The 27,700-nt window shown below is 37.4% G+C and overlaps 3 protein-coding genes across 4 annotated transcripts; 1 reads left to right on the top strand and 2 right to left on the bottom strand.

Annotated features, from left to right (window-relative positions):
• Nucleotides 1-329: 329 nt before the first annotated feature.
• LOC131768994 (cGMP-dependent protein kinase 1) lies at nucleotides 330-12,733 on the bottom strand. The gene is made up of 19 exons (XM_059084710.2): nucleotides 12,186-12,733; nucleotides 10,354-10,520; nucleotides 9,518-9,631; nucleotides 9,146-9,251; nucleotides 8,673-8,736; nucleotides 8,308-8,385; nucleotides 7,715-7,809; nucleotides 6,750-6,818; nucleotides 6,497-6,574; nucleotides 6,043-6,178; nucleotides 5,633-5,769; nucleotides 5,203-5,292; nucleotides 4,801-4,900; nucleotides 4,421-4,462; nucleotides 3,843-3,941; nucleotides 3,283-3,347; nucleotides 2,677-2,862; nucleotides 1,970-2,036; nucleotides 330-808 (listed from the first exon to the last, which is right to left on the bottom strand). The coding sequence occupies exons 1-19, from the start codon at nucleotides 12,617-12,619 to the stop codon at nucleotides 713-715; spliced, it is 2,223 nt and encodes a 740-aa protein (XP_058940693.1). The 5' UTR covers nucleotides 12,620-12,733; the 3' UTR covers nucleotides 330-712.
• Nucleotides 12,734-13,678: 945 nt separating this feature from the next.
• On the bottom strand, nucleotides 13,679-20,118 carry LOC131768993 (hypoxia-inducible factor 1-alpha inhibitor). Its single transcript, XM_059084708.2, has 6 exons — nucleotides 19,964-20,118; nucleotides 17,730-18,269; nucleotides 16,669-16,775; nucleotides 16,413-16,476; nucleotides 15,845-15,955; nucleotides 13,679-14,849 (listed from the first exon to the last, which is right to left on the bottom strand). Exons 1-6 carry the CDS (start codon nucleotides 20,111-20,113, stop codon nucleotides 14,760-14,762), a joined length of 1,062 nt encoding a protein of 353 aa, XP_058940691.1. The 5' UTR covers nucleotides 20,114-20,118; the 3' UTR covers nucleotides 13,679-14,759.
• Nucleotides 20,119-20,217: 99 nt separating this feature from the next.
• Nucleotides 20,218-26,697, top strand: LOC131769051 (uncharacterized). 2 transcript variants are annotated; one of them, XM_066171340.1, is made up of 6 exons: nucleotides 20,218-20,501; nucleotides 21,322-21,471; nucleotides 21,762-24,208; nucleotides 24,825-24,877; nucleotides 25,422-25,536; nucleotides 26,189-26,697. In XM_066171340.1, exons 1-6 carry the CDS (start codon nucleotides 20,393-20,395, stop codon nucleotides 26,315-26,317), a joined length of 3,003 nt encoding a protein of 1,000 aa, XP_066027437.1. In that variant the 5' UTR covers nucleotides 20,218-20,392; the 3' UTR covers nucleotides 26,318-26,697. The 2 variants fall into 2 exon arrangements, with proteins under 2 accessions (XP_066027437.1, XP_058940771.2); XM_059084788.2 differs by having other exon boundaries at nucleotides 21,756-24,208.
• The last annotated feature ends 1,003 nt before the right edge of the window (nucleotides 26,698-27,700 follow it).

Below are 27,700 nucleotides of genomic sequence, written 5' to 3'. Positions count from 1 at the left end.
CTCCTTTCCAAAAGAAGTACTTAAAAATATCATAAATGTATATAAATTCACATTCAGGCTTTGTGCACTCTTTGCGTTAATCGATTTACTTTTGATTTACTATCTTGAAGGTGAACATTTTTTGTCAAAATTAAGCGATCAAAAAAAAGTTCACCTCGCTTATTAAAGAGTATAAGGCCATCGTACCGGTTGAGGTCGTCACTTTTTTGGAAAAAAGGTCCGCCATGTTATTGGAAGGCGCGTGCATTTATGTTCTAGGAATTATCGGTAATTTAATGCGCAGTCTTGGTGGCCCGGAAGTTTGGAAGATCCTTCAAAAATGAACAACCTGTACACTTTCATATGCACGCAAGATTTATTGAAATTAGTCATTTTGAGAAGAAATGAATACTCGCCCAAAAATCACTACAAATACAAGAGGTTTACAAATGTCATTTCAAAACCACCTCTTTCATAAACATATTAATATGCTTTATCTGATTTGATGGTTTCAATTTAAATAGATTTTAATAATATCACTCGCAAGTTTTCTGTGAGGAGAAACCATGTATGTACAGGCTTTTATAAATAATTTTCTATACAATTTTTGTATTCTTCAATCTCTGTTTAAAAAACATATTTTTTAGCGTTCTTTTGATAAAAAGAAAGCCCCTGACCCTTTCTACAGCTAATAAACATTTTTCACTACTTCCACAACAACATTTCTAGAGTGTTAAAAGTTTTCATCCCAGCCGGAAAGGTCGTCTGGCGGTACATCCATATCCTTTGCATAATGATCAAAATTTGAGTAGTCTGTAGAGCCTTTCACCTGATAAATATTCAAAATGACACTCCTTAGGATACAGCATAAAGGTTTTAACCAAGGAGGTCATCCCCCGTCCCACTAGGTGAACCGTATGAATTTTTGAGGGTGCCTGGGGTGTGTCGATGAGGTTTTGAAATCTTAACCTTCTACACCCAGCATCAGTTTGCTTATTCCACATATTGTTCTCTACACATTTCCCAAAGTGCTGACAAGAAGAATTAATTTAACAATCAAGAGCTTCTCTTAGTCGGTGATTACTTCCTTTATTACACCCATTTTGAAATCACTGGTGGTCACTGTAATCTGATTGGCTCTAATTGGTGCGATTTATTCACGAATCGCACCATTTTTTGCTTTAAATTGCATCTTTTTCCCAGCCAATGAGGAGGCCACACTAGAAACAAAACAACCGATCAGATTTCAAGGCTTGTTTAAAGTAACCAATCAAATTGCAGGAAAATGTGAAACAAAGAGTATCATGTGGCAAATTTTGCTACTTTTGTTTCCAAAACTTATTTTTTCCTCCCCAAAAATAGATGAATTTAATTTCAAACCAGCTCAGTACTGCATCTATAAAATATTTGAACTGACCAAGTCCTGTATTTGAGCGATTTCAAAATGGATGTGATAAAGTGATAATTGAACCTCGTGTCGTGCAATTTTGGTCTGAAATCATACTTGTGATTTCAAATCGAACTCGCGCTGCGCGCTCGTTCCATTTTGAAATCACGCATATGATTTCAGCCCAAATTGCATTCCACTTAGTTCAATTACCATCATTCATCATCATGACCTTAGTGTTGGATTTAGGGGTGATATTGTTAGGAGAAATTAGATGCTTGTCACTCTTTGGGATCAAAGGGGTACGTCTATACAGGACCTACTACAGATGCCTTCGATCTTGTACTGTGGTGGTGAGAGTGAGGCATGGTCTTGAAAAGGATTGTTATCTGAGACAAGGAATGTCATAATAACATTTAAGTAAGGAGCTGTGTTTTTCAGTAGAATTTCCTTAGTTTAGTTTGTGAAAGCAGATTGGTAGGTTTTACAGTGACTTACTCACTTAGTTTTTGTCCTATTTACAATGCAACAGTCACAGATGACGACTCAATGCGACTTAATTCTGACAGTCAATAACAAGGCGCCGTATGTCATATCAAGTACCTTGGGTTTTATTGGAGGTTCAAGAGTCCGCTCCAGCAGGCCTTGCCAGTGAAAACCTTGAAACCACCTAAAGAGAAAAAAATTTATAACTGAGTTCAATTTATAACAAAATCATAGAAAAATTGGGGAAGAGAAGCATCAAAAATGAAACAGGGCCCACTCGTGAAATGAAAACCAATCAGAAGGCAGTACTGGGTGGAACAAAAGAATCCATTGCAAATCGGCTTCCCGCACTTGTCCGATTTGAGCAATCACAACTGTAATTATAGACAAAATCGGACAACAGATAGTCCTAATACCAATCAAAGTCAACGCCATGGCAAAATTTGAGGAAACAAAATAACCATCTGTTGAACATATTCATGCACAACAGTTGACTTTCCTACACGAGAAAATGAACAATAGCCCATATAGTAGTGAACACAATATGGCGCGGTTAGAAAAGTGTGTCGCCTAAACTATCCTATAAGTGTGCAATTCGGCCAAGCGGCTGATTACTAATTATAGTTTTAGAATTTTTTTTTAAAGTTAAGTAAACGGACGAAGACAGAATGTCTCTCTTAAACTTTTATCGCGGTAAAATTGCGCGCTAGGTTTGAATAATCGCGAATTAAAAAAAGGTTTTTATCGTCTTTGTATTCCCTGTTCAAAAGATTCCCTTTCATAATACTATAGCAGATAAGGATGAACGACAAGGCGTATGTTACTTATGTTTCTTGACGTCTGTGAGGCCATCCTTTTGGTATCCCAGTCGTTCTGAAGGACTTTCTTTGCAAAGTCTTCTGATGAGATTTTGAGGATTGCGTCCGATCTTTTTTGGAAACTCTATGACATCCATTCCTCGAAGAATAATGTTGTAAGTCTTCATTGGATCAGGGCCATAAAATGGTGGACTGTAAGAATCAAAATATAGAGTGGTATTCTTTAAAAATGCTCGAAGAAAATAACGGTGACTTAGGTTCTTCGCGCGAAACTCTCAATAAATTGAAACAGTGTCTGGTGAAAAAAGCCCCTGTTCAATAAATCGCCGTTAATTCATCCGATAAATTTAATGATGTTCAGCTTTTTAAAACTTGAAATGAGTAATCAATGCGAGTGAGAAATAATGATCATAACGAGAGATGGATTATCTTTGTCTGCCAGTTACTTCAATGAAACAAAATAATTAAATTTAAAATCCTAACTGGACAGACTAAATTTATTTAGCAATTTATAAGCCTGGCCCAGCATAGGAGCTCAGGACCTCCGTGTCGTAAGACCAGTGCCCTAACTTCTCATACACGCTGCTTCTCGTACATTTAGATAGAACTGACCTTCCAATAAGAAGCTCAAAAATAAGAATTCCCAAAGACCAACAATCGGCTGACAAGTCATGGCCCTAAAACCAGGGAGAGATTATAAATGGAAGCTAAAAAGTCAAAAAATAGAGCATACAAACAGACAGAAAAACAGAGGAATAAAAGGGTTAATTTTCTAAAGACACTGTGGTGCTACGTCGGTGGGAAAGTTAACAGGGTAATTTAGTATCATCAACTCAGTTGATAACCAAAACTAGCCACCGTAAAGGATTTCAAAGCTGACGTTTCGAGCGTTAGCCCTTCGCCAGAGCCATTGATGAAGGGATAACGCTCGAAACGTCAGCTTTAAAACTGTTTACGGCGGCCAATTTAAGTTGTCAACTCAGTAGATAATACTCAATTACTCAGAAAAACGGAGGGGCTGTTAGAAAGACGTACGAGCGGAAGGACAGACAGACAGCAAAACCGAGTTACAAACAGGCAGAAAATCGTAGAGAAATGAAATTTGAAATAAGAGTAGAAACACAATGCAGATGTAAATCAAAACAGTTTAATCAACACTATTTAAACCTTACCTTGTTAAGTATAATCTCCGGCGCCACATACTCAGGTGTACCACAAAACGTCCACGTCTTCCTTCCAAACCCGATTCGTTTGGCAAAACCAAAGTCAACCTAAACAAAAGCCAACCATTGTTGATACAGTCCGTTCTGGCGGCTTCCTCTATAACTGTGTTGTATAACTTAACACTTTAAGTGGATAATTTTGAAATACTTGAAAAATATTAGTGAGTTTAAGATTGAAGTTGAAGGCAACAACAAACTTAAGGGAAAAATGCCTTCTTATCTTTTTCACTTTTCCTATAAACTATATAACCCCAAAGAAAAATAGCAAACGATCTCTTGTTTAGCGCTGAAACAAACTTTCATGGGACAAAGGTTGAAGGTAGATGGCAAAAAAGTTCACTTTTTGCTGCACAGCGCAAACATAATTCTTGACCTCTCTTATATCTGAGGAGCGTTTACCAGCCACTGCTATAGCTCAAAATGTTATTTGTCGATAGTATATATATTTTAACTCTATACAGTCAAGCAGAAAAACATAAAATATAGAGGAAGCTTTAAAAATAAATGATATCAAAAAATCAACCTACCAGCTTCACGTATCCATCTTTGTCCAAAAGCAAATTTTCAGGCTGATAAAACGAATGGAAATACAAGTTTGTTCATTAGTCCCACAACAATGGCAATGTTGCAATGTTTTTTAGGTTTCGAAATTACTGATCCGAAAGTTGACAGTAGTCTCGAATTGCGTCGGATTGATTTCTCATGGCTCTGTGATTGGTCTAGAAAAGGGCCACCATCGTTTTCCCGCGCTTCAAGGTCGTTCGGTTGCTTTACTTTGAGTTCTCATTGGCTCTTTAGGAAGTTTTCCCTTGCTCTGATTGGCTCTTGTCGTTACCTGGGTATTGACCTTAAGATACGCAATCGAAAAGCGCTCCAAAGAATATTCACTGAGTGAGTAGTTAGTTACCTTTAAGTCTCTATAGACAATGCCTCTGGAATGAAGGTACTCAAACGCCTCAACCACACAGGCAACAAGAAATCGAGCGGTAGAATCATCGAAAAACCCTCTGCATAAACAAAAATGTTCAAATGATAATGTTAATATAAAGAAATGCTCTCGTAGAAAAGAACTCCAACTCACAAACAAACACCACAGCTCGCGGAACAAGTAAACCATTTTCAGGGGCTTTTAGTTGAGCGTAACGGGAACGAGAACCAAAAACAAGCTCCAGCAACATCTGACGTGTAGTTCGGAAATGGAAGCAGGGCCACAGCGGATGAAGGCGAATGCTTACATCACTATGTCACCCTTTCTCCCGCATACTTTACTTCTCAACATTATCTATCTCTTCTTATTATTTTATCTTACCTGTCCCTCAGTATAGTCCACAGCTCTCCGCCCAGACAAACTTCCAGCAGCATGTAGACGTACTTTCGATCCTTGAATGTTCTGTATAACCTTAGAATAATAGGAAAGAGCGAAAGTGACGATAAAAAATTTAAAGACAAGGAGATGAATAGTTTGCCATCTCTTTGCCTGTAATTTACCATCCGCCAAAAAGCAACCCTTACTTTCAATGAAACTGAGAAGAGAAAAACTTGCTTTAAATTTTGAGTGTCCATGCAAACTTGATTGAAAACTGTTCTTTCTAGAGGTCCAGCGGAAATACTAGTCGCTTTAGACTACTTACTACTCATGAGGAAAATAAATGCAAATGTCAATGAAAGTCAACTGTTAGGTATTTTGCGTTGAGTAAAACCATCTGCATGGCTTCATCTACTTCATCATAGCGTCTTACTTGCAAATGAAAGGAGAGTTTGCTTGGAGCATTATTTTCTTCTCAGAGTAAATGTGCTCTTGTTGTCGTGTATCCAAAATGTGTTTCTTCTTCAGGCACTTCAGTGCGTATGTTTGCTTGTTTTTAACATTTTGGACCTAAAGGAGAAAATAGGTGTGAAATCTTTGATCAAGATAAGCTACAGAAATTGGAAATTGAAGTAAGATTTAGATGTGTTTGTTTCATCACGTGATGGACATGATAGCAATCCTTATCTTTTAAAACTTTACATGCGCGCAAATAAAAACTTTGTTAAAGTTATAAATTGCGTAAACAAACTATTGTTTCCAAGATATCTCTTTCCCTTGAGGGAAAAGAAGAGAGGCCCTGGAGACAACCAGGTACAACGAATAAAGGGTGTAAGTCGTTACCAATTCCACGCGTCCAAATCCCCCCATTCCAAGGGTAGCGATAACTTCCAATTCATCGAGTGTTAGATCTTCGAATTCCTTGGTAATTTTATTCTCATGATAGTAACTTCCCTCAGGTTCATTGGTAGAAAAGTCCCTAAAAATAAAGCAAAGGTCAAAATTTTCGTGAGTCACTTTTCTGTTCAAATGCCGTATAAAAGCATCTCATAGTCCTGTTCCCGTTGCTAGATATCCTCTGTTATAATTATAATAAAGCATAAAAATCGTACGAGTGTGAATCGCGAGGGATGTCGAGTATGTATATAGCCCAGCAGCTAGGAAAAAATTCGCGCTAAAAATAAAGTCTCTCTCCCTCGCGCCCTTCGTTGTCCTTGCTGTTTTTAAACTTAAAATCTCTTTCTCTGAAAGGTACATAAAGAAACTAAGAAACAACTTTCATAACCAGCTTTCTAACCTCCTAGCCCCTCTCTCTTCGTCACCATAATCCTTTTTTCTGAGCTCATCAAGGTTACCAATCACCGCTTTGAAAGCCCTGAAAAATGTGATCAGATCGGGTGCTATAAGGACATTCAAATCAGCAACCCATTGATAACTTACAACAACGACAACAAAAACCACAACAACAGCAACAACTACACCAAAATTCATTTTGTTTTATATTTGTGTGGTTTTGCACCATTTACAAAAAAATTAAAACTATGACTTACGTTCTTTCGACCACAAGACATTCCACACCTGGTGGTTCAGCTATCACATTGGCTGTTCTGCGGTCTTCACTAAAGAGAAACAGCAAAAGGTACGCTACACAGATCAGGTTTGCAGAATGTAAATCAAGGTGACTTAAGACAGTGTTATTTTTCTGGTGGACTAGTTTCGGATAGTTAAAATGGTAACAGATTCCCTTGAGCCCTTCCTCCCCCCACCAAATTTTTTCTCCAGGCTTTGCGACATGGGTGACTTAAAACCCCGATTTTTTTTTCATTGGAATCGATGGCGAAACCGTGTTCAGATACCGCCAGAGTCGAGCGAGTGGTCGAAATCGCCACTCATGGTGTAAGTAGAGTTTTATTTTCATACATACTGGGATTTACGCTGTGAAGTATTATTGTTCGTGTCTCAGATATTGTTCGTGTCTCAGTCGAAAGATGTATTTTCACAGTCGTCCGCTTCGTACTTCACACTGTAAATTTAGGTATGAAATAAAAACATCATACCATGGAAAATGCTTGAACGATTTTTGTTCACTTGTTGCGATGCATTAAAAAACTCATTCGTTCGTTTTTATGCATCGCAGCTCGTGAGTAAAACTCGTTCGCGCACACTTTCCACGGAATAATCTCTGTGTATCCAGCCTACTCTAGATAACAGCAGAAATATTATTCCTGCATGTAGAAGTGCGCCAACCGGTTACTGGGTGTCACGTATAATAGAAATGTGTTATCAAAATACTTGGTGCTGGGTACGTGCATCACCAATATTCTTCAAACAGTACATGTTGCGAAAACGAGATTTAGTAGCTGAGGTGTTAGTATTGCAAACTTCTGAGGGTTACTTCTACTATGACAATGTTTCAGCGTTAATTCAAAACACAGGGTGCGATCAGCTTCTTGCAAGAAAAAAATGAACAAAACTCAAAAGCTAACGTCTGCATAAACGATTTTAATAAACTCACCTCAAGAGAGCTCTTTCGCCAAAGTAATCGCCTTTCTGAAGTCGCCTGACTTCCTGAGGCTCCTCTCGTCCTGCAACCCTTTGGGTGACGATCACCTGATAAAACGCACTAAGTTTTTGTCATGTAACAAGTTCTTTGTTTTGATAATATCATCATATTTAGGTTTATTTAAGTTAAGATGTATTTGGTCCTTTTTGTACTAAATCAGGACGCTGTAAATACATGTAAAACAGTGTAAACATAAAAATAAATACCCACTGATAAGGCAAATCAGTTCAGTAATTCCAAAGCGGAATTTCTTAGAGCACCCTGGGGGCGGAAGGAAGAGTAAGCTTGATAACGAGGTTCACGAGAAGCAAATCCAATCGAAGATTTCACCCACCGGGTCATCAAAATTATCCCCCATCAAAACCACACCACCACGCCGACACCACACAACATGATATTTGACATTTGGTCATCCAAAGGCCTTTGCCAGTTTTAAAGTATCCGTTTATGGTCCCTCAGCCATCCAGATCCCAAGCATCTACGATATCGTAAGGTGTAACCTCTTAAAGAAGTTAACTGAATTGCACGATTTGAGTGTCACATACCGAGCCCTTGGTAATGATATAAAATGTGTCTCCCCTCTCTCCCTCGCGGATAATGAAGTCTTCTCCATGATAATAGTCCTACAGAAATTAAAAAAGACAACAAATTTGGAAATTTGATCTCATCTCTACATATGCATATGTGGCTGTTCTAAATGTTAAGACTTGGTGGGCAACGACCATGAAACGTAATGTTTACCGCCGCCGCCCATAACCCACAGGAAACGTTTGCAAAGGCTTCATTTTTGTTGGTTTTTTTCTTTCCCAAATGTTAGAGCTCGGCTGGAAACGCTCTTATGAATCAGATGTTTTATCGAGAATTGACTTGCTGTTTAAGGTACAAATAGTTACTAGGTATACTGTCTTACCTCTTCTAAAACATCACCAAGTTTCGCAAATTCTTGATCGGACAAGTTCTTCAAAAGGGGAACGCTTTGGAAGAGAGACATTAAAGATCAGATTGAACGGTTTATGGTTTATCCTTATTGAAGGATACTCCTTTCCTTCTCGTATGAATTAAGGGAACATTCAGTTACTAAGCATAGAAGGTGAAATAAAATAATCCTAGATTCGAAAGTGTCTTACCAGAAATTGTCTTTATAAACATCGTTCTTTACAACTATTTGTCACCTAAATGAATTCACTGCTACTTATATGTTGAAGAAATCGATAAAGCCAGTATTTAGAAAAGCCACGAATGGGAACAGAATTGCTTTTATCCTGAGATCTGTGTACCAATAAAGAAAATCACAAACTCATTCCTAACTGACAGTTGTGACGTAAAAATAATGAACACTAGATAAAAATCCACGCTCGAAATATAGGTCTGCGTTTTTCGTACCTTTTAAGGAACGCGATATGCTCAGCTTGTCTCATCATTCCTGTTCTCATCATTATCGTCTGAAAAACGCGACGGTCGATGATCCACAGTTTGGCGCTTTCTAAAGCTGTTGTAGTAAGATTCGCCAAGATTTGGTTAATGGATACTTTACGAACTGAATGCATTTTAATAGATGAACGTAAATCTTGCAATTTCAAGGACCCCTCTAACTGTGAAGCTTCAGACAAAGCTCAGAAAATTGCACCCTACTCAGTTCAATCATCATTACTCATACCATCTGGATGAATTTTCGTTGAGAAATTGAGATTTGGACAGTCAAGAAAAAAATGTTTTGTACACGGAAAGGAACGTTTAAGTTAACTGTTTGTTTACCTTTAACAGAAGCAGTACGTTTACAGTTGTACAGGATGGCCAACTCGCCGAACACAGTTCCACCATTCATTTCACCTAAAACTTCCCCATCCTTGGTCACCTCAAGGCGGCCCTCTGTAAAAACAGGGATTACTCTAAAGAAAATATTCTAACTATCTTAATGTCTACTGATTTCAGTCGACAAATCCCATCAAAGAGCAGGTTCCCTTTGACTGTGGCGATCATAGTTATGACAGGCCGGGAGAGGAGGTGAAAATTTAATGTTTTTCTCACCTAAAAACATAAACAATCTTAAACTAAAATATATTCGGATTTCCCAAAAGCAAAGGGTTCAGTAGCTACACATGTTAACGTCACACATTTTGAAACCAACAACCTGCTAATTTATCCTATTGAAATTAAACGTTTTTCAGTATAATAAGTAGACTGCGACGTTTCGATCGCTATATTATGGTATCTGGAGGTTTCGTCCCATTGGAAGTTCGCCTCCTTCCACCTTTGCGAGTTCAGACACTAACTAATTAAAACAAATTCGCCCCAACCTTTACCACTTCCCCCCAAATCGTTCAACCTGTTTCCTTTCGGCAGAACGTGTTCTTCATCTGCGTCTTTCGATCGGATTGAATGATCAAGCGCCGCTTTACATGTCGGAGGTTGATGTACAGTTATTAGTGCGAGTTGATGCGCTTTTCCTATTTTTCAATTTTGACGTTGGAGCCCACGATTAGCCATGTGTTTAATTCATATTTCGCAGAAGTTATAAATTGAACGACTAACCCCTTGACAACTGAATTGCATTTTTCGTCATATATTTAACTCCAGACGTCGTATCTCACCTGCGATAACAAACAAAGCCTGCCCAGTATCTCCCTCCTTTACAATCATATCATCCCTGCTGTAGTTCTTGGGGTACATGCAGTCCACTATCTCACGAACTTGAGCCGATTCAAGGTTCTTCAAGAAATCATTTTCATTGATTGCGTCTTTAATGAGTTGCTTAGACCTAACATCAAAAAGAGGAAGGCGAATTTAGCATAAGTTATAAAAGAGATACCTTAATATACATATGTAGCAATCTGAGCACTACTAAAGATGCATAAAATTTGTTTGTTTTTTAAAAGGATTGACCGACCTACTTCATGATGTTGAAAAGTCTTTTTTTTTTGCACGGAATAAAACGACTTTTAACTCCTTGAAGACTGAAAAATATCAGCCGGTAAGGTCAGACAGTGAAACACAAAAGAGGCAATAATAAAGCAATATCGAGCAAGGCTAACCAAGGAGAGAGGATATTCAATAGAATCGCACAATGACGAACATGACAATTAAAATTTAGGCTAAACTCACAAACAATGACTTCGCCGCGATCGCATTGCGCGCGGTGGCTACTAGCCCCCACCAGTCTTAAGGGAGAGAAAGACATAGGAAATGTTTATAACAGGGGAGAAAAAATAATTTATAGCGCAATTTAACGTCGATCATTTGTTTTAAAGTGAAGCTGTGCTCTAAAGAAGAAATATCTTAACAACAATGCAGAACACACTCTTCCATCTGGACTTGTTCCGGTTCGGAATGCACACGTCTGAAAATATGGCACTTAGTGTAGGAGCACTTAGAGTATTGTAATATAATTATTTTAGCGAAAAAAAAACTTCGATGAATAAGAGAAACGGTTTGAGGCATTGATACTGTTGAAACTATGGCTATATGAAATACGAACGCAGTACGGAGGGATCTTCGATTTCATTAAACGGCAAGCATATAGAAGTTAAATAACATATAATCAAAAAACTACTAAAATTAAAATTATGTTCCTCTCGGAGGAAGATAAACAAAATTTGCCACCGTTGTCAGATCTGAAGATCATTGTAGCTAAAATAAAACGTTTTCAACTAAGTGTCTTCAAAATATTCTTGGACAAATTCGTTATTTCCTAGTAGTTATGCAGATAAGGGTCAACAAATGAACTAATCCTAGAGGCATGTCAAAATTTAAGTCAATTAGTCACAACTTCACGACACATTAAAACAACGTAGAAAATAAATTGGGATGGTAATGATTCTGTAACGATAAGTTCTCTTTTTGAATTTGTAATCATTACAGCGAAATATTGCGGCAGGTCGAAGGAAAATAAAATTTCAAAATTCTTCCCAATCTTGTTTTTGCGAGTAACCAAGGTTGTTTTGAAAAAAAAATCTTGACAGCATTAAGCGCATAGTTTGATCACTAGGGAAAAAGATCAAATAAACCTTCAGTAATGAATTTTTTGGCATTCACCGATAAAGACACATTCAGAGACGTTCTGAATTTACATCGAGAGCAAAACCAAGACGAATTTTACCCGAAAGTAAACACATCCGAGGACAGGATATCCGAATGTTAAAATAAAACAGCTTATTCGGAAACATGTTGATTTAAGAAAAACCAGGTGAATGGGGTAAAACACAGCGATGTTCTATCGAATTTGACAGCAAACCTCTCTGTTTGCTTCGAGTCGATGTGCAGTTCGCTCGATGAATCTTTGACAGTTAAAAAGCATTTCACCGTTTGCTGTTACCTCGCAGAATTTCCTTTTCAATTCTGGCCCAAGAAAGTGAGAAAAACAAACACTTAAATCAAATAAATTGCTCTGGATGATTAATAAACCGATAACAACAGCAACACTCACCGAAAGTCCTTGGGATGCCGCTCCAGTTCTTTCTCTGTGTCCTCTTCTGCCTTTGAACTACTCTCTCCACTCACAGCCATTCTCTTCTCCTTTCGGCTGGATCTCATCGCTTTTCGTGGTTTGAAACTTCCGCCCTTGATGCTGTCTTCTTGAATAGTAGACAAAATACTTGTCTTGGATGTAGTTTGCTGGACGACACATTTCAATTCGTGTATTTCCTTCCTCAGTTTGGCCAACTCGGCATCCTTCTCTTCAATAATGCGCTGCCGATGTTGTAATTCGGCGTCTTTTCGCTGCAAAAAGTCATCTTTTTCTTTCAGTTCTCGTTTGAGTTGAGTTGTTGAGTTGGTTTTGGTGGCAGCACTCTGTTGTAATTTCCCATTTTGCTCGTTCGCCCCGCTGTAAGACTGGTTCAAACTCGCTGCGCTCCCCATAGCTGATCTTCACAATTCCCCACCTTCAGTTTCCTCAAACCAGCCCAAGGCATTCTTCGCCCAAAAGTCGGCATGTTTGAGTTTGCTGCCCGTCTTCATTCTGAACGTTTTCCGTTCCCCTGCTCCAATGAATTCTTTGCAGTTGTTATGTAAATGAGAAACTCGCGTAATCAAAGATAAGAGTGACAGGTGAACAGGAAAGCTTTCTTACTACGAGTGTGAACTGTTAATAAACACTGACCTAGGACTCTAATTGATTTGAGCAAGCTGCCATTGTTTTCTCTTTCCTCACTGTACACACTGAAAAACAATCAGCCGAAAACAGGGCGACAAAACAAATAAACGCTCTACTTACAGTTCTTTTATTTGTCCACGCTATTGGCGAATCCGGAAAGGAAAATTGGCGGTATTGACGATACTTAGCAACTAGACGCGGTCTAATGATCGGCGCACAGGACAACTTTCATAAAATGTGAATGCACTGAATACACAACTCTTTAATTGCACTTCAATTTTTCATTGTTCGTTTTTCTCTTTAATCATGAGTGATTTGTGGCACAATTGGCATGTGGAGCTGCTCTCTACTGCCGCAAAAAATCGGTAGAGTTCATGGTCTAATAAAATGGCGCATCTCCTACGGCATGAGGTAACTTAGTGACCTATAGCTTCCATTATCCCATTACATTCGTTGTTACATTCGGGGGAGGAAGTAGGAATAAAAACATATTTTCGTTGTTTGTTGGACATAGCTATCGTCTAAACACATAAGGGCTGAACGTTTTCCTGAGTCAATAGTAAATGTTAATTAGGTCTCTTAGCCTAGAAAAACATAAGAATTGTCCCCACTTTTATTGACGGGTACCGCTGGTAATAGAAAATCATGGATACTCTAAAAATATCTAGCGAAAAAGAAAGACTTAAAGGTTTTGACGCATTAAAAAAAAAAAGGAAAGAGGTAAGAAATCATAAAATTAAGTGAAGAAAGAGAAAAACAAGAAATAAACGAAAACGTAATGATAAATAAAAGCAGAACGAAAGTGTGCGACAAAAAAAAACCACTTCGAATCGACATATATACTTTATTACCAAGTATACTTAATTAAAAGAATCGTCCACAGGCATTACAGCGACACGTTTCACTATCACTATGGGTAATCCCTGAAGAGCAACAAATATCGACAAATTAAAGACGATCACTTCCTGACAATTCCATTTGATGGTGCTAAATTCGCCTTGAGCTATTTCTACTTCCTATCACTATTTTCTAGTAGTAACGAATTCATAGTCTTGCATTTCTCTAAAAGATTTCACATCACATGCGGCAGACATAAACAGCCGTTATGTCATGTATCCATAACGATATTTTAATATAATGCAATCATAATCTTATTATTCCTTAATCTAATTTTCTATATATTTCTTTTTTAGTTGTAAAACAACACTTTTTTTTAAGTAATCTAATTGTCTTAGACACATTTCAAAAGGCAAGGATGTTTGCTTACTGATTTCCTGATCATAAGCAAACGAAACCTCAATCCCTTAAATTAATTAAATATAGCAATTTTCAACTGAGTGTCGAAAGTCATCCGGGATTGCCTCGTTTCTGCTTTACTTCGATCTGTGATTGGTCCAGAAAAACTCGCGCCCCTCTCCCAACCAATCAGATAAAAACTCAAACTAATTCCGACCTGCTCAGCCGCGTTTTCCCGCGCTTTAGGCAGTTTAGTTATTTTTACTTTGAGAACTCACCGACTCTCAAATCTATTTTCCTATCTTACGATTGGCGATTGTGATTAGTTTGGTTTTGGTTTATCACACTCAATCGAAAAGCGCTCTAACGAGAGATATCTTTCACTTCATGAAAGTTTACTGTAACCATCTAAATGGTTTTACAGTTTGTTATTTTCTGCATTGACGATAAAAATATACAAGGACAATTTCAGTCTACTCTATCATGTACACTTGATCAAAAGGCAAACAACGGTAAATACATTTCTAGTATTAATTTAATCACCAAAGCTCATCATGTGTCAGTCATTTAGGAATAGGAGGGAACTTTAACTTGAAAATCTGGCTTCATATATGGCTACGTCTAACCTGCATGTCTAAAGTTTGATTTTCATGGAGAAAGAGTGATTTATCAAGTGCTGGTCTCTGTATAATTCTCCTCTACATCTTCATTTGTTTCCGTATAACGTCCATTTATGATGCAATTCAAAAGTGGACCAATCTGCAAAAATATACAATTCAAACAGGTAAGTTCTGAATATTGATAATGACCTCTGCACTCCCTTCCCCCCCCCCCAAAAAAAAAATTGTTTTGCTGAAAAGGTAGGCAGCCAATACTGTGTTAGACATTATTTCGACCGTAATTGCTTCATAGAACTTGCCGAGTTAATTAATATTTTTACAAAAACTTCTTTTTAAGAAATTTGATCTGCATTTGTATTAAACTTGTGCTCAGAGAATAAGGCTTGTTAAGAAATGTACTTTATGACATGCCATTGTTTCAAGTAAGATAAGGTAATAGGTTAATCTATGTTGAGGTTCAATTTCATTCTTGGTTCAAATTTTATTTCCCTCTGTTCCAAACTCATTATCATGCATTACAATACCCAAAAACAAAAGAAAATAAATTTGAACCAAGGATAAAATTGAACCACAACATCTACTGTACATGATGAGGTCCACAACCTCGCACCTACAATTCTGTACATATACTGTATATGTTATAAATTTGAGCCTAATACAAATCTGCTGTCAGTATTTCATACATGTGCCATTACAGCGATGAAACTGCCTCCAATTTAAAGGCCCAAAAACGAAAAAAAAGTGCATTGCACCAAGTACCTAGAAAGTAAGTATGCAACACGGTTCTCAACTAACTTAATAATGCATGCAGCAAATAAAACCAAAGAAACTTTTTCAGCTGCCAGAGAACAAATTCTGAAAGTACTTTCTTTTTGGTTGACCTATTGTTATTATTCCAAGTTTCTTGAAGAAAATCAGAAAGTCACTTTGTGGTCTAAAGCTCTTTGTGAAAACATCAAACAGTTGCATGATGGTTAATTTTTTTTTTCCCAGCTCTCCACATAGCCCTCAAATATAGGGACACCAGGACAGGCCTGCAAAGGTTGGTCATACCAGCTTGTATTTGTGATCATCAAGGCACAATTTTGGACTTGGATAAAAAACTAATTTTGTTTAGCACATATCCTATCATACCTGATTATGATCTCCTAAAGCTTCTCCCAGCATTCTCTCAATGTTTCTCATCACAGCAACTTTCTGTTGTGGTGATAGTGGATAATTGATCTGGCTTGGAGTTGGGCCAGCCTGTAAAAATCAATAAAAAAAGCTGAAGTTGATTGCAACGAGGAGCAACACACAATACACTGTAGCACTTAACATTGATTTTAACAGAAGGAGTAGAAGGAACTTCTCTGATCCATTCAGCTCCCTTTACATTAACCTTTCAAATAAGTTATTTCCAAACTTCCACCAGGTCACAATATTCCTACATATGTCTCTCTAACTATGTTTCCACTAACAAATATCCCATGATATGCACAATCCAAACCACCAAATCATTTTTATTCCACAAGCATGTAGATATGTGTGGAATGGATATGTAACATTAAGTAAATTGTATGATTTTCTGTTGATATTTCCCCTCCTGCATGGTATATTATGCAATTACTGTATATTCTTGTCTGATCCTGGGTTCTTAAACTTCTTAGAATACAGTCAACTGAAATGTTTGAAATTATAGCATAATGTAAATCATTTATACCTTGTACCAAAAGTTGACAGATGTGGTGATCCCTCCATTTATTGTTGATTCCACATGGTGCCACCTATTGCCCAAAAAAATTTTTAAAAAAACATTTTGAATACTTTGCTAATCTGGCAGGGGGCAAGAAGGGTAACATGTGTCATGTCACTCAATGATTAAGGGATTCCTTGATCATCAAATTGTTGGTCAAAATTTCAGTAATTAACATGACTCAGAGACTTTCAAACTCCACATGTTCAAAGTCAAATCTTACCAATACATTGGTATGTAAAGAACATCTCCAGGACCAACTATGACTTCAAAAGCTTTTGCATATCTAAACTTTGGAAATCTCTTGTGATCTGGATTGTCAAAATCAACCTATTTTTGAGACAAGTACAAGTGTCAGCAATGTGGAATCAGTTTAGAGCAGGCTACTTTAACCCACCTTCACCATGATAGCTTCCGAAAAAACTGTACGGTTATTAAAATACTAATTGAGAAATTTGTACACTCAGCAACCATTTCTAAGGTTTGAGTGGAAATGAATGCATCTCTTACATTTAGTAGTAACAACATAAAGCTGTGGGAATCAACTCAATCACATCACAGACAGTGATGGGAACAAAGAAAACTACCAGTTAAGGGATTATTAGTTGATCCAATAAAAAATTCCCAAAACTAAAATCATACAAGTTGTTTGGCAGACAGTAAGGAGGATTGTTAATTAAATGAGATCTTTGAGGAATGAAAGGGTTGGTCCTTTACAACCTAACTTTAGTATGCATATTCTCCATACTGTTCTTAATACATTTCTTAAGGTGCTGATAATGAGAATTTGTTTAATAATCTAGCATTAACCCAAAATTTCCTTTTCATTTATCATTTGTATACACCCATTTTAAAAATGTTCTTATTTGAAAATGTATATGAAATATGTACTCCTTTTCTTTTCCTATTAAAAAGGTGTAAACAGAGAAAATCATAGGGACAATTTTTTAAAGAAAAGTACAATAGCTGAAATATACATGCATCATGCATCACCTTTTTGATGAGAAAAGAAAAAGTTTTTTTTTTTTGATTTTCAAATCCAAAGTGTTTGAAAATGCATGCATGAATTTGAATAAATATTTATTTACATGAATATCTGTTGGTTGGTGATCATTTCCTTTATTCTAACTTGTGACCTTAATGTGTGATTCATGAATGATTGTAAAGAGAGATTGGATGCTAGTCACTCTTAGGAGTCGTAGGATTAAAAGTAACTGTGAATGTTATACATGTATGTCAACAACATAAAGATCCTAGAAATCATGTTGTCTTGTTACAGCTTACCTGGCTTTGCCTGTCACAGGGATGATACAAAGGAAATGGATACAGACACTGAAATTGGTCTGGATGAAATAGAATAACTCTCTTGTATCCTGTCACTTGACAAAAGAAGTTCTGTTGTTCATCATAATGAACAGGTGTAATATTACCAGGCAAGCCGATAAGAAGAAGATTAGAAGTAAGTGATCCCCACTTCATTTTCTTTTGAATGTTTGTGAGCCAGCTCCACTTAAAGCCCAGGAAGTCTCTCACAATATTTTTTCCCACTGAATCATTAAGCATCTGTTGCAAGTACAAACGAGTATCTGATGGTTTGAAGTTGGAAATCCTTGTACAAAAGCTTTCAAATTTCATGTCAGTTCTCTGAGTTGGTGGAACAAAGTTGGGCCAATCTTTGGTTCGTTTGTCATCGCAGTACATGAACTTGTGTGTTTTAGAAGAATAAACAGTGAAAGATCCTTGACCAAGGTTCTCTTTGAGATAGTTCAAGTCCCATTTAAGAGCTGTTCCTACAATATCTGAATTTTTTAGGAGCACTGGTTCCTGCAAGAAAACAAATTAGTATAGGTAATCACATGATTTTGAGTGCAATTATGAATAAATAAGCACGAGTAAATTTTTTTAAAGACTAACAAAATTGCACAAGCCCGTGGGGCGAGTGCAATTTGTGGTCTTTGAAAAAATTAACTAGTGCTTGTTTATTCCAAATTGCATGAGAAAAATCATGCAATTATGTGTTAATAATATGCATGGGAAAATACAAGATGACCTATTATAATCAAACATAAGCAAAGCCCGCGCATCAAGTGAAAAAAATAATTTATTCAAACCGTGCGTTCAGTCAAAACAACCACATATGATCAAAACAATAATATGCAATAATATCTTCACATCTTTAAGTTAAGGTGCAAAAAAGTTGAAAGTCTGGCTAAACAGTTCAAGGAATTGTTCAATCTGTGTATGAATCATTTTCGATGAAATGGAATTGTCGTTTCCGAGCTTTAACCATGTTTGTTTTTAATTTCGGTGTTGGATCGCTCGAGCAAAGTGTTAAGCTAGGTCAGCTCGTAATTTTCAATTTCCTCAGCAATTCCCTTCTCTAAACACCACTTTTCCAAACTGGCAACCAAAAAGCAGTGCTTTTTACAGCGTTTTCATTGTTTAAGCTGTTTTTCAGCTGCAGTGGCGAAAGAAAACCTACTTCAAACGCCAGCCATTGTTTCACTCGCAAATTTTCAAATTTTCAAATTTTGTTGCAACATCCAAGGCTCCCATTTGATTGGCTATCTGTGAGTTTTTTTGATTATTGACCAATCAGAATGTCTGATTTGTTTCTTTCTTTGTACTGAATTAACCCTCTTCTGCACTGAATTAACTCTCTTCTGCACTGAATTACCTGAAAACTGCATTTATCTTAACCAATCAGAACTGAGTAATTTTTCCATGTATATTATTAATGGATGAATAATTTAGCAATTTTCTAATTGCATATGATGATATAATATCACTATTGCAAAGGCTCCTTAGCTTGCAAAGTGCATTATAGATAGAATGAGAAAGATGGTAAAGTTTGAGCTTGATAAACAGATGGAAAAAGATGCCTTTCATCTTTTCATGACTGTGGAACAAAGAAAAAATTCTGAGCACAGAATACATGTGTCTAACGTTTGATTTCCCATGGGGACTCATGGACACCCACAATTTTCCTTTGTCTTTGGCTCATGGAAAGATGCAAAAAACCTTTCTCTAAATGTATTATATTTTCACACCAAATTTTGTTCAATAGGTTGCTTTCCTTACGGTGGTTTATTGAAGTTTCCTTAAAAAATTAAGGATCAGAGGTGTTTATAAGCCAGCTTCTAGGAAAAAAAGAGAAAAAACAACTGATCCACTTGTGAACCCCTATAAAGATATCTACATATTTTTATTGGATTTGGAGAAGATAGGGTTGAGGATGTCGATTAAAAAGCCCTACGCTCATGTTGAGAGATGTTGACTTCTTGCAGCTGGACTGTGGAGGGCTACATGGAAGTGAGCGATTACGACAGATTAACTGAATATAAGGGATTTCATTGAGTCACCCAAGCTCTCCAGCTGTAATCCCTACAGACCTTCACTCGTTTTAAAAGATATACAATTAGTTTTGTGTGAATCAAGCATTTCCTCAACCTGTACATGCCCACTCGTATGTAAGCAAATACTTGAGCTGAGACGGTATACGTAGTGGTCAAACTAACCTCATTTGCGATTATTGATTCCACTCGAGGGTCATTGTAGTCGAGTTGTGGAATCCTCGAAAGCCTTAGATCGTATTTCCTCACTCTATGACCGTCAATATCAACATACTTTCCAGTGTCACCGTTTGTTACGCTGTGGATAGAGGCCATTTTGAAAATAGATGAGTCTTTGGTCAGTCAGCAGGTAAAAACAAAAAGATATGAGCAGTTCATCTAGAGCCCGGGACTCCGCGTCAATGATGTCATTAAGACGTGTGCTATTCCCAGAATAATTCAGCGTATCTCAACATTTCGACGTTGGAGATGACGAATTAAGCGCGTTTTTCCCATTAAATATTTAAAGACGCACCTTAGTAGTTCTTGGATGCAGTAAACTGCAAGAGTGATATAACGAATCGGAATTTGGATCAGTTTTCTTCTTTGGAAGATATGAGAGTTATAGCGATCGAACCGGTTTTACTTTCTCTCTTTGTATGGATTTTTCTCTCCTTTGGAAGGGCAATTCCAAATCAGTCTTCGATTTGCAGACAGCCTATGGGTAAGATTTATCTGTCACTCCTTATTTTCTGAAGTAGCGTCTCAATCGTTGCAGCTTTTTATCTTACAACGTGCACGATTGCCGTTGTAACGCAAGAACGAGATGTTTTTAAATTACTTCGGTTCAAATGGTTTAAACCAATTTTCCTTTCTATTTTCCTAATGAAAGACGTTTTTCAATGACGGTAATTTGCGCTGATAAAAGAAAAAATTAAGCTAGATTAAAGTCCTTTAGACTTGAAATTCATTTTAAACTTTGATCTGGAAAACTACCGCACAATTTTTTTCTACGTTCTTATGAAGTACTATAGAGACTCACGGAGTGCCAAGACACTACATTGGGAAGCTTGTATATTACAGTTATAAATAATTTTCTTAAGCTACTGGATTAGCTTCGTAATAACAAGTTAAGAACATCAAGTACCTGTTAGTGTCTTAGAAAGATTTTCGCAACTGTGTAGTATTCTTTCTCAATAGTGTTGGTGGTATTTATTTAATGCATGATTTACCCTGTGGATCCTTTCCCTCCATGTTTTTATGGGAATTAATGTTGAGGTGTTGCCAAAGTAGAGCACTCCAAGCTGGAGTCAGTGTTGTTGCCATGGCGAGTAGGAAAAATAATATTAGTAACTAGTTTACATTTGGCAGTCATGTAAATAGGTGTACTCTTCTCATTACGTAGAGTTTAAATTGGTCTGAAGTTGGAGGAATGATTAATATGAATTAAGTTTGCTAAAGGGCAACCTCAGAGCTGGGGACCCTAAGCAAAGAGGATAATGCATACATTATTCAGGTTTTGATTTTTCTCTAATCTTTACCAGACACTGGGCCATGTCGACAGGCACTCCCAAGATGGTATTACAATGCCACTACAAGAAAATGTGAAAAATTTATTTTTGGGGGATGCAAAGGCAACAACAACAACTTTAAGACTAAAGATGACTGTAAAAGAAATTGCACAGGACCAGAAGGTAGGTTGTCTGTATGAGTAATACAAAATTATATCAGGTTGGTTTTGTAGTTTATATTCCTCAATCTTCCCTTCCACTAGATATTTTATTATGATACCTCTAGACTTTTGTTTAGAGGCATCTCTTATTATCTTCACTAATACAAAATACATAGCACATGTATTGCTTAAGTAAACCTTTCTCCTCTCCTTGACTTATTTGTTAGAGTGTTAGAGATATGATCATTGTTAATAGAATCAGCAATCTGTTTAGTATCATTATACCACTTTGTATGACATATAAAGTTGTAGGTTTTTCAAGACAAGAAATGAATACTGGAACTGGGGTGACTGAAAAAGGAAGCAGATTGGTGGACAAAAAGAGAGCTGGTAAACCATTCCAATCATTGCAAGAAAAAGGGAATCGTAAACTAAAGACCAGAAATGATGAAAACACAGAGTCAGTCAGCCAACAGTCTACTGGCCCTGAAGAAAAAAAGGATCTGATGCCTAAGTTGGGTAAAGGGGGAAATGCAGATTCATTCAGTAAACAGTCTCAAGGATCTAAAGACAAAGAAAAAATTGTGCCAAAATCCAGTAAAGGTGGGAGTACAAATTCACTGCCTCAAGCATTTCAGAAAGGAGAGAATCTTACAGTAGAGTTAAAAATTAAAAATGGAAGTAATGATTCTCTTAGCGAGCAGTCCCAAGCATCTAATAAAGAAGGGAATCATATGACTGGATCCAGTAAAAATGAAAGTATAGGTTTAGTTGATGAACAGTTTCAAGCATCCAATGAAGAAGGGAGTCATGCATCTGGATCCAGTAAAAATGAAAGTGCAGATTCAGGGATTAAACTGTCCCAAGTATCTGGAAAAGAAGGGAATGATACATCTGGATCTAGTAACAGTGGAAGTGCAGAGTCATTTAATGAAAAATCCCAAGTTTCTCAAGGAGAAGGGAATTCTATGTCCATGTCCAATAACAATGGTAGTACAGCTTCAGAAAAGGGACAATCCCAAGTATCTGAAGAAAAAGGGGATCTTACATCTGGGTTAAATAAAAATGAACAAAAAGAATCAGTCAATGAAAAGACCCAAGCACTCAAAGAAAATGGGAATCTGAAGCTCAAGTCTGTTAAAGCTGAAAGTGGTAATTCAGAAGAAGAGAATGCTGTGCTCCAGTCTCATGAAGGGGGAAATGCAGATTTAGTCAATGAACCATCCTCAGCAGCTGAAGAAAAAGAGAATGCTATGCCCCAATCTCCTAACAGGGGAAATGCAGATTTAGTCAAAAAACCATCCTCAGCAGCTAAAGAAAAAGACAATGCTATGCCCCAGTCTCTTGAAAGGGGAAATGCAGATTCAGTCAATGAATCTTCCTCAGCACCTAAAGAAGAAGAGAATGCTATGCCCCAGTCTCATGAAGGGGGAAATGCAGATTCAGTCAATGAATCATCCTCCAGACCTAAAGGAGAAGAGACTGCGATTCTCCAGTCTCATGAAAGGGGAAATGCAGACTCAGTCAATGAACCGTCCTCAGCAGCTAAAGAAAAAGACAATGCTATGCCCCAGTCTCTTGAAAGGGAAAATGCAGATTCATTCAATGAAAAGACCCAAGCACTCACCCAAGTATCTGGAAAAGAAGGGAGTCGTACATCTGGATCTAGTAACAGTGGAAGTAAAGAGTCATTTAATGAAAAATCCCAAGTTTCTCAAGGAGAAGGGAATTCTATGTCCATGTCCAATAACAATGGTAGTACAGCTTCAGAAAAGGGACAATCCCAAGTATCTGAAGAAAAAGGGGATCTTACATCTGGGTTAAATAAAAATGGACAAAAAGAATCAGTCAATGAAAAGACCCAAGCACTCAAAGAAAATGGGAATCTGAAGCTCAAGTCTGTTAAAGCTGAAAGTGGTAATTCAGAAGAAGAGAATGCTGTGCTCCAGTCTCATGAAGGGGGAAATGCAGATTTAGTCAATGAACCATCCTCAGCAGCTGAAGAAAAAGAGAATGCTATGCCCCAATCTCCTAACAGGGGAAATGCAGATTTAGTCGATGAACCATCCTCAGCAACTGAAGAAAAAGACAATGCTATGACCCAGTCTCTTGAAAGGGGAAATGTAGATTCAGTCAATGAACAGTCCTCAGCAGCTGAAGAAAAAGACAATGCTATGCCCCAGTCTCTTGAAAGGGGAAATGCAGATTCATTCAATGAAAAGACCCAAGCACTCAAAGAAAATGGGAATCTGAAGCTCAAGTCTGGTAAAGCTGAAAGTGGTAATTCAAAAGAAGAGAATGCTGTGCTTCAGTCTCATGAAGGGGGAAATGCAGATTTAGTCAATGAACCATCCTCAGCAGCTGAAGAAAAAGAGAATGCTATGCCCCAATCTCCTAACAGGGGAAATGCAGATTTAGTCAAAGAACCATCCTCAGCAGCTGAAGAAAAAGAGAATGCTATGCCCCAATCTCCTAACAGGGGAAATGCAGATTTAGTCAAAGAACCATCCTCAGCAGCTGAAGAAAAAGACAATGCTATGCCCCAGTCTCCTAAAATGGGAAATGCAGATTTAGTCAAAGAACCATCCTCAGCAGCTGAAGAAAAAGAGAATGCTATGCCCCAATCTCCTAACAGGGGAAGTACAGATTCAGAAGAGAAAAATCTTCAGCCAGATTCCAGGAAAGGTGGTAGAGATGATGAATCAGAAAAAAACCAGAATAACAGAGGAAGACAATCAGAAGGCTATCGAAGGGGACAGGTATTTGCGCTTTCTGTCGAGTAGTTTTCTTAAATTAGCTAATTTGGAGTGACAGGGTGCTTATATGACAACACAGTTATTTGAAACTTGACCTGTAGAAGTTTATAATTGACCATGCCAGCAACCAATGATACACTTGAAAGAGTTTTTTGTGCCAGAGAATGTCTTTCTGCAGGATATTGACTCTCAAAAACTTCTAATAAAATGTCTTTGCAAAATTGATGAAAACATACACACTTACATGAACATGTATTAGCTAGTAAAGCAGGAAGTTACAAAGTTTGCAATCTTTCTTTTGCATCATAGTAAAAGTATCATAAGTATGCCTTTATGTTTAATCCTTTCACTCTAGGAGTGTCCAAAAATTATTGTCCTGGCTATATCGATACTTTTTCATAAAAAGAAAGGTGATGAGAAGAATTAAAAAAATATCATCCATAGGATATTGTTTGATTTCACATAAAATTCTCAGTGTTTAATTTAAAGAAAGGTATGAAGGATAGTGAAGAGGATTTGTGTGAATGTTGAGGTGAATTTTGTTGCTTGCTGCATTATTTCTTAACCCTGACAAAAGTAACATGAATTTGACATAGTTATGTCTCTGTCACCAATACAGGAGGACCTTGAGGATAGCCTGGGTTTTCGTCCTGAAGATTACGCAAAGAAGGGGTAAGATTTTTGTTCTTTTGAATTGTTAAATCAGTCATTAGAAGGTTAACCTTTCCAAGTTTTGCAAAAGTTAGCTCCACCCTCCGTAGGGTAGGGGTCTGAGATTTTGGGTCCTAATTATTGGGCTACTTCCTTATCTTCCCATGACCAAGCCTTTTAGCAAGATGGACTTGGTTTCAATTTTTCAGAGATAAGTCTCACACAAAAAAATCAATTATGAGGCAGTTCAGGAGGTGTAGGTACTAAAATTAATCAAGGGAGTTACTGGGGGTATTACAAGATAATTTGGCTTTGATAACTGAGTTGATAATGTAAATTTACCCACCATGAAGAGTTTCTAAAGCTGACATTTTGAGTGCCATTTGGGGTGAAGTCCAAGTCCAAAAAAGTCAAGTCCAAGTTCAAAAACAAGTTTCATTTGTGAGAGAATCAAGTCTTTTTTAATCAAAGGCTTTGCACCTAGTTCAGAAGAGAGACATTTATTTCATTTTAAAAAAAGCTTAGTTCTTAAAGTTATTTCTCTTTCCTTTTTTTTTTCCCATAGCATCTATCGTGGCTCAGACTCGTATGAACACAGGTCAAGTCACTTTGCTGCCTATTTCCTTACTTCTATTGTAATGGTTTTTGCTGCTTATGCTCTGTACCACAACAGACAAAAGGTAACTGTTCAAATTTTTAACAAAATTAATTTAGGGAACTTAATGAACAGTATATGCCTCCTCTCTGATTTTGAAGTTAGGTTATAACTACTTGGATAATCAATGGGAGGTAGCAAAGTGGCATATATGTGGAGTGAAATTCACTTGGCAAAATCGGAAGGGTGATTAACTAGTTGTAAAGTTTACGTTAGAGACAATAAAATATTCATGCGAATATGCATTTAAATTAAGAGCTGCTACGAAGTGCTTTTCTCAGTATTAGTCTGTATGGCCTATTCCTGAAGGAGTGGGCACTAGTGCTGGTCTCCTCTGCAGCCTTCTTTGGGACGTCACACAACACTCCCCCCCTGATTAGACAGCATTGTGTGACTTTCTAGAAAAACAGCTACAAAGGAGCTCCTGTTGCCTAACACAACAGAAGACGCCTTACTCTTGGCACATTACATAAGCCACTTCATTATGCTTGCTATTGTCACCCTGTTCTGTCTCCTTACTAGTCCCTCTCCTCTCTTCACGAAGGGGCTTCGGTGGTGTGCACTTATCCGTGCTCGAGAATTGTAGTGAATCTATTAAAACAATCTTTCATCTGGATTATGAATGTAAGGTGTTTGATCGCGAATTCAATGTATTATCTAATTTTGTTTCAATGCAGATTATAGCAATCATTATAGAGGGCAAGAGTGATGACAGTAGCAGGAGACGCGGTTACAGGAAACTGGAAACTAACGTAGAAGAAGCCATGCCGTCACTGAAAAGTGCAAACTCGACATACGTGTATTAGAATTTCTGTAAATTGAAAAGTAGAAATTGGTTTATTTACAAAAAGGACAAAATATGTAGCAATACGTCAAAACAAACAGACAAAGGTGATAGACTGGGAAACGTACTCGATCAAAAGTTAAACATTTGTTGCTGATTTTTGAGACGACTTTCGGCCAGTATTTGATGAAAGTGTTTTATAAGAATTAATATGCCGGACTTTTGTTGTTGCTTTTGCCTTTCAAAATTCTTTAAATTTCTAAAGGCTTCAATCTTCAGTGGTGTAAAGTTTATTGCGATGGACTAGCCTCTGTTGCTAGTCCGTGGGCTCTAATGTATTATGAGACAAAGTTCTGTATGTAATTCATAAGAAAACAAAATGGATTAAATGCTTGGCCTTCACTTGTTTATTATGATAACTGGTTGCCAGAGTCACCGAAGGGATACTTTGATGGATGTGTTGAGTGTTCCGTCGGGAGCTTAGGCGGTTACTAAGGTGTAAACTTAGTGGGGCCTTGGGAACTTTCAGAATTACGATGTAAGTAAAATTTGTATTTTTCAAAAGTTGAAACACTCAGTCCCTTAAAAGCCTGACCAGTCGAAGGAGCAATACTGCGATCATCCTTAGGCCCTTATCCTATCTCTACGTTCCTTGCTGAGTGACAGTGACGTCATCATTATCTCGAACATCTTTAGGGCCCTTATATAAAAAGAGAAAAAAAAAGGCGTCAGTCTGGACATACTGAGAGCACATACTGTCCGAAGTAATATACACTCAGAAGTTAAGGACTCAGAAGGAGGTCCTGGTGCGTTGTGCGTGTGCTGCTTCTGACGGATCAGCATACCAACTACCCTGGCAAGTGGCCGATTTTTGATTTTGAAAACGGATGGCCGATTCTTTATTTTAAAGGACATGAAAACCCAAAAATACATTTTGTTTCTTATATTATGTAAAAAGTGGCGTAGAAAACGAATTTGAAATTTGTTTTGTCCAATTCGACTTATTTAAGGAGAAAATCGGACATTATTGCGCAACACGTATTCCCTAGTAGAACTGGTGTGGGAGCTGGTGTAAGTAGCAGGAATGTCAGACAACTCGCCCCCTGGACAATTAGCCCCAGACGATTAGCCCCCAGTCTTTGGACAATTAGCCCCCAGTCTTTGGACAATTAGCCCCCAGTCTTAGTTTATGTAAAGGAGAAGTTACGTTCATCTGTTGGTCATTGACTTTTATGAGTTTGTGGCTCCTAAAGGAGCCTTTTTTTTTGTGAATGTCTATCTTTATTAACATTTAAATAAACACCGATTGACATTAACAAGTAGTCGCCAATAAGTTAAAGTTTCAAAGTTTCGTCCCTGGTTTCTTTCCTTTCCTATTTAAACAACATGACGGAGAAACATTCGT

This window comes from Pocillopora verrucosa, chromosome 1, assembly GCF_036669915.1.
Source record: "Pocillopora verrucosa isolate sample1 chromosome 1, ASM3666991v2, whole genome shotgun sequence".
NCBI lineage: Eukaryota > Metazoa > Cnidaria > Anthozoa > Scleractinia > Pocilloporidae > Pocillopora > Pocillopora verrucosa.
Note: the sequence above shows the minus strand (reverse complement) of the source record. Positions and strands in the feature narration are given on the sequence as shown.

What these genes read in the sequence shown, in the direction of transcription:
- LOC131768994 (XM_059084710.2), bottom strand. Translation starts at nt 12,619, where the DNA reads ATGGGGAGCGCAGCGAGTTTGAACCAGTCTTACAGCGGGGCGAACGAG. An exon ending in ATATCATTACCAAGGGCTCG is followed by an intron (nt 7,810 to 8,307) that starts GTATGTGACACT and finishes GCGTTTTATCAG; the next exon opens with GTGATCGTCACCCAAAGGGT. An exon ending in AACCTCCAATAAAACCCAAG is followed by an intron (nt 809 to 1,969) that starts GTACTTGATATG and finishes AATATTTATCAG; the next exon opens with GTGAAAGGCTCTACAGACTA.
- LOC131768993 (XM_059084708.2), bottom strand. Translation starts at nt 20,113, where the DNA reads ATGGCCTCTATCCACAGCGTAACAAACGGTGACACTGGAAAGTATGTT. An exon ending in AATCAATAATCGCAAATGAG is followed by an intron (nt 18,270 to 19,963) that starts GTTAGTTTGACC and finishes GTTTTCTTGCAG; the next exon opens with GAACCAGTGCTCCTAAAAAA. An exon ending in CTTTAGGAGATCATAATCAG is followed by an intron (nt 14,850 to 15,844) that starts GTATGATAGGAT and finishes ATATTTTTGCAG; the next exon opens with ATTGGTCCACTTTTGAATTG.
- LOC131769051 (XM_059084788.2), top strand. Translation starts at nt 20,393, where the DNA reads ATGAGAGTTATAGCGATCGAACCGGTTTTACTTTCTCTCTTTGTATGG. An exon ending in AAGGCTATCGAAGGGGACAG is followed by an intron (nt 24,209 to 24,824) that starts GTATTTGCGCTT and finishes TCACCAATACAG; the next exon opens with GAGGACCTTGAGGATAGCCT. An exon ending in TGTACCACAACAGACAAAAG is followed by an intron (nt 25,537 to 26,188) that starts GTAACTGTTCAA and finishes GTTTCAATGCAG; the next exon opens with ATTATAGCAATCATTATAGA.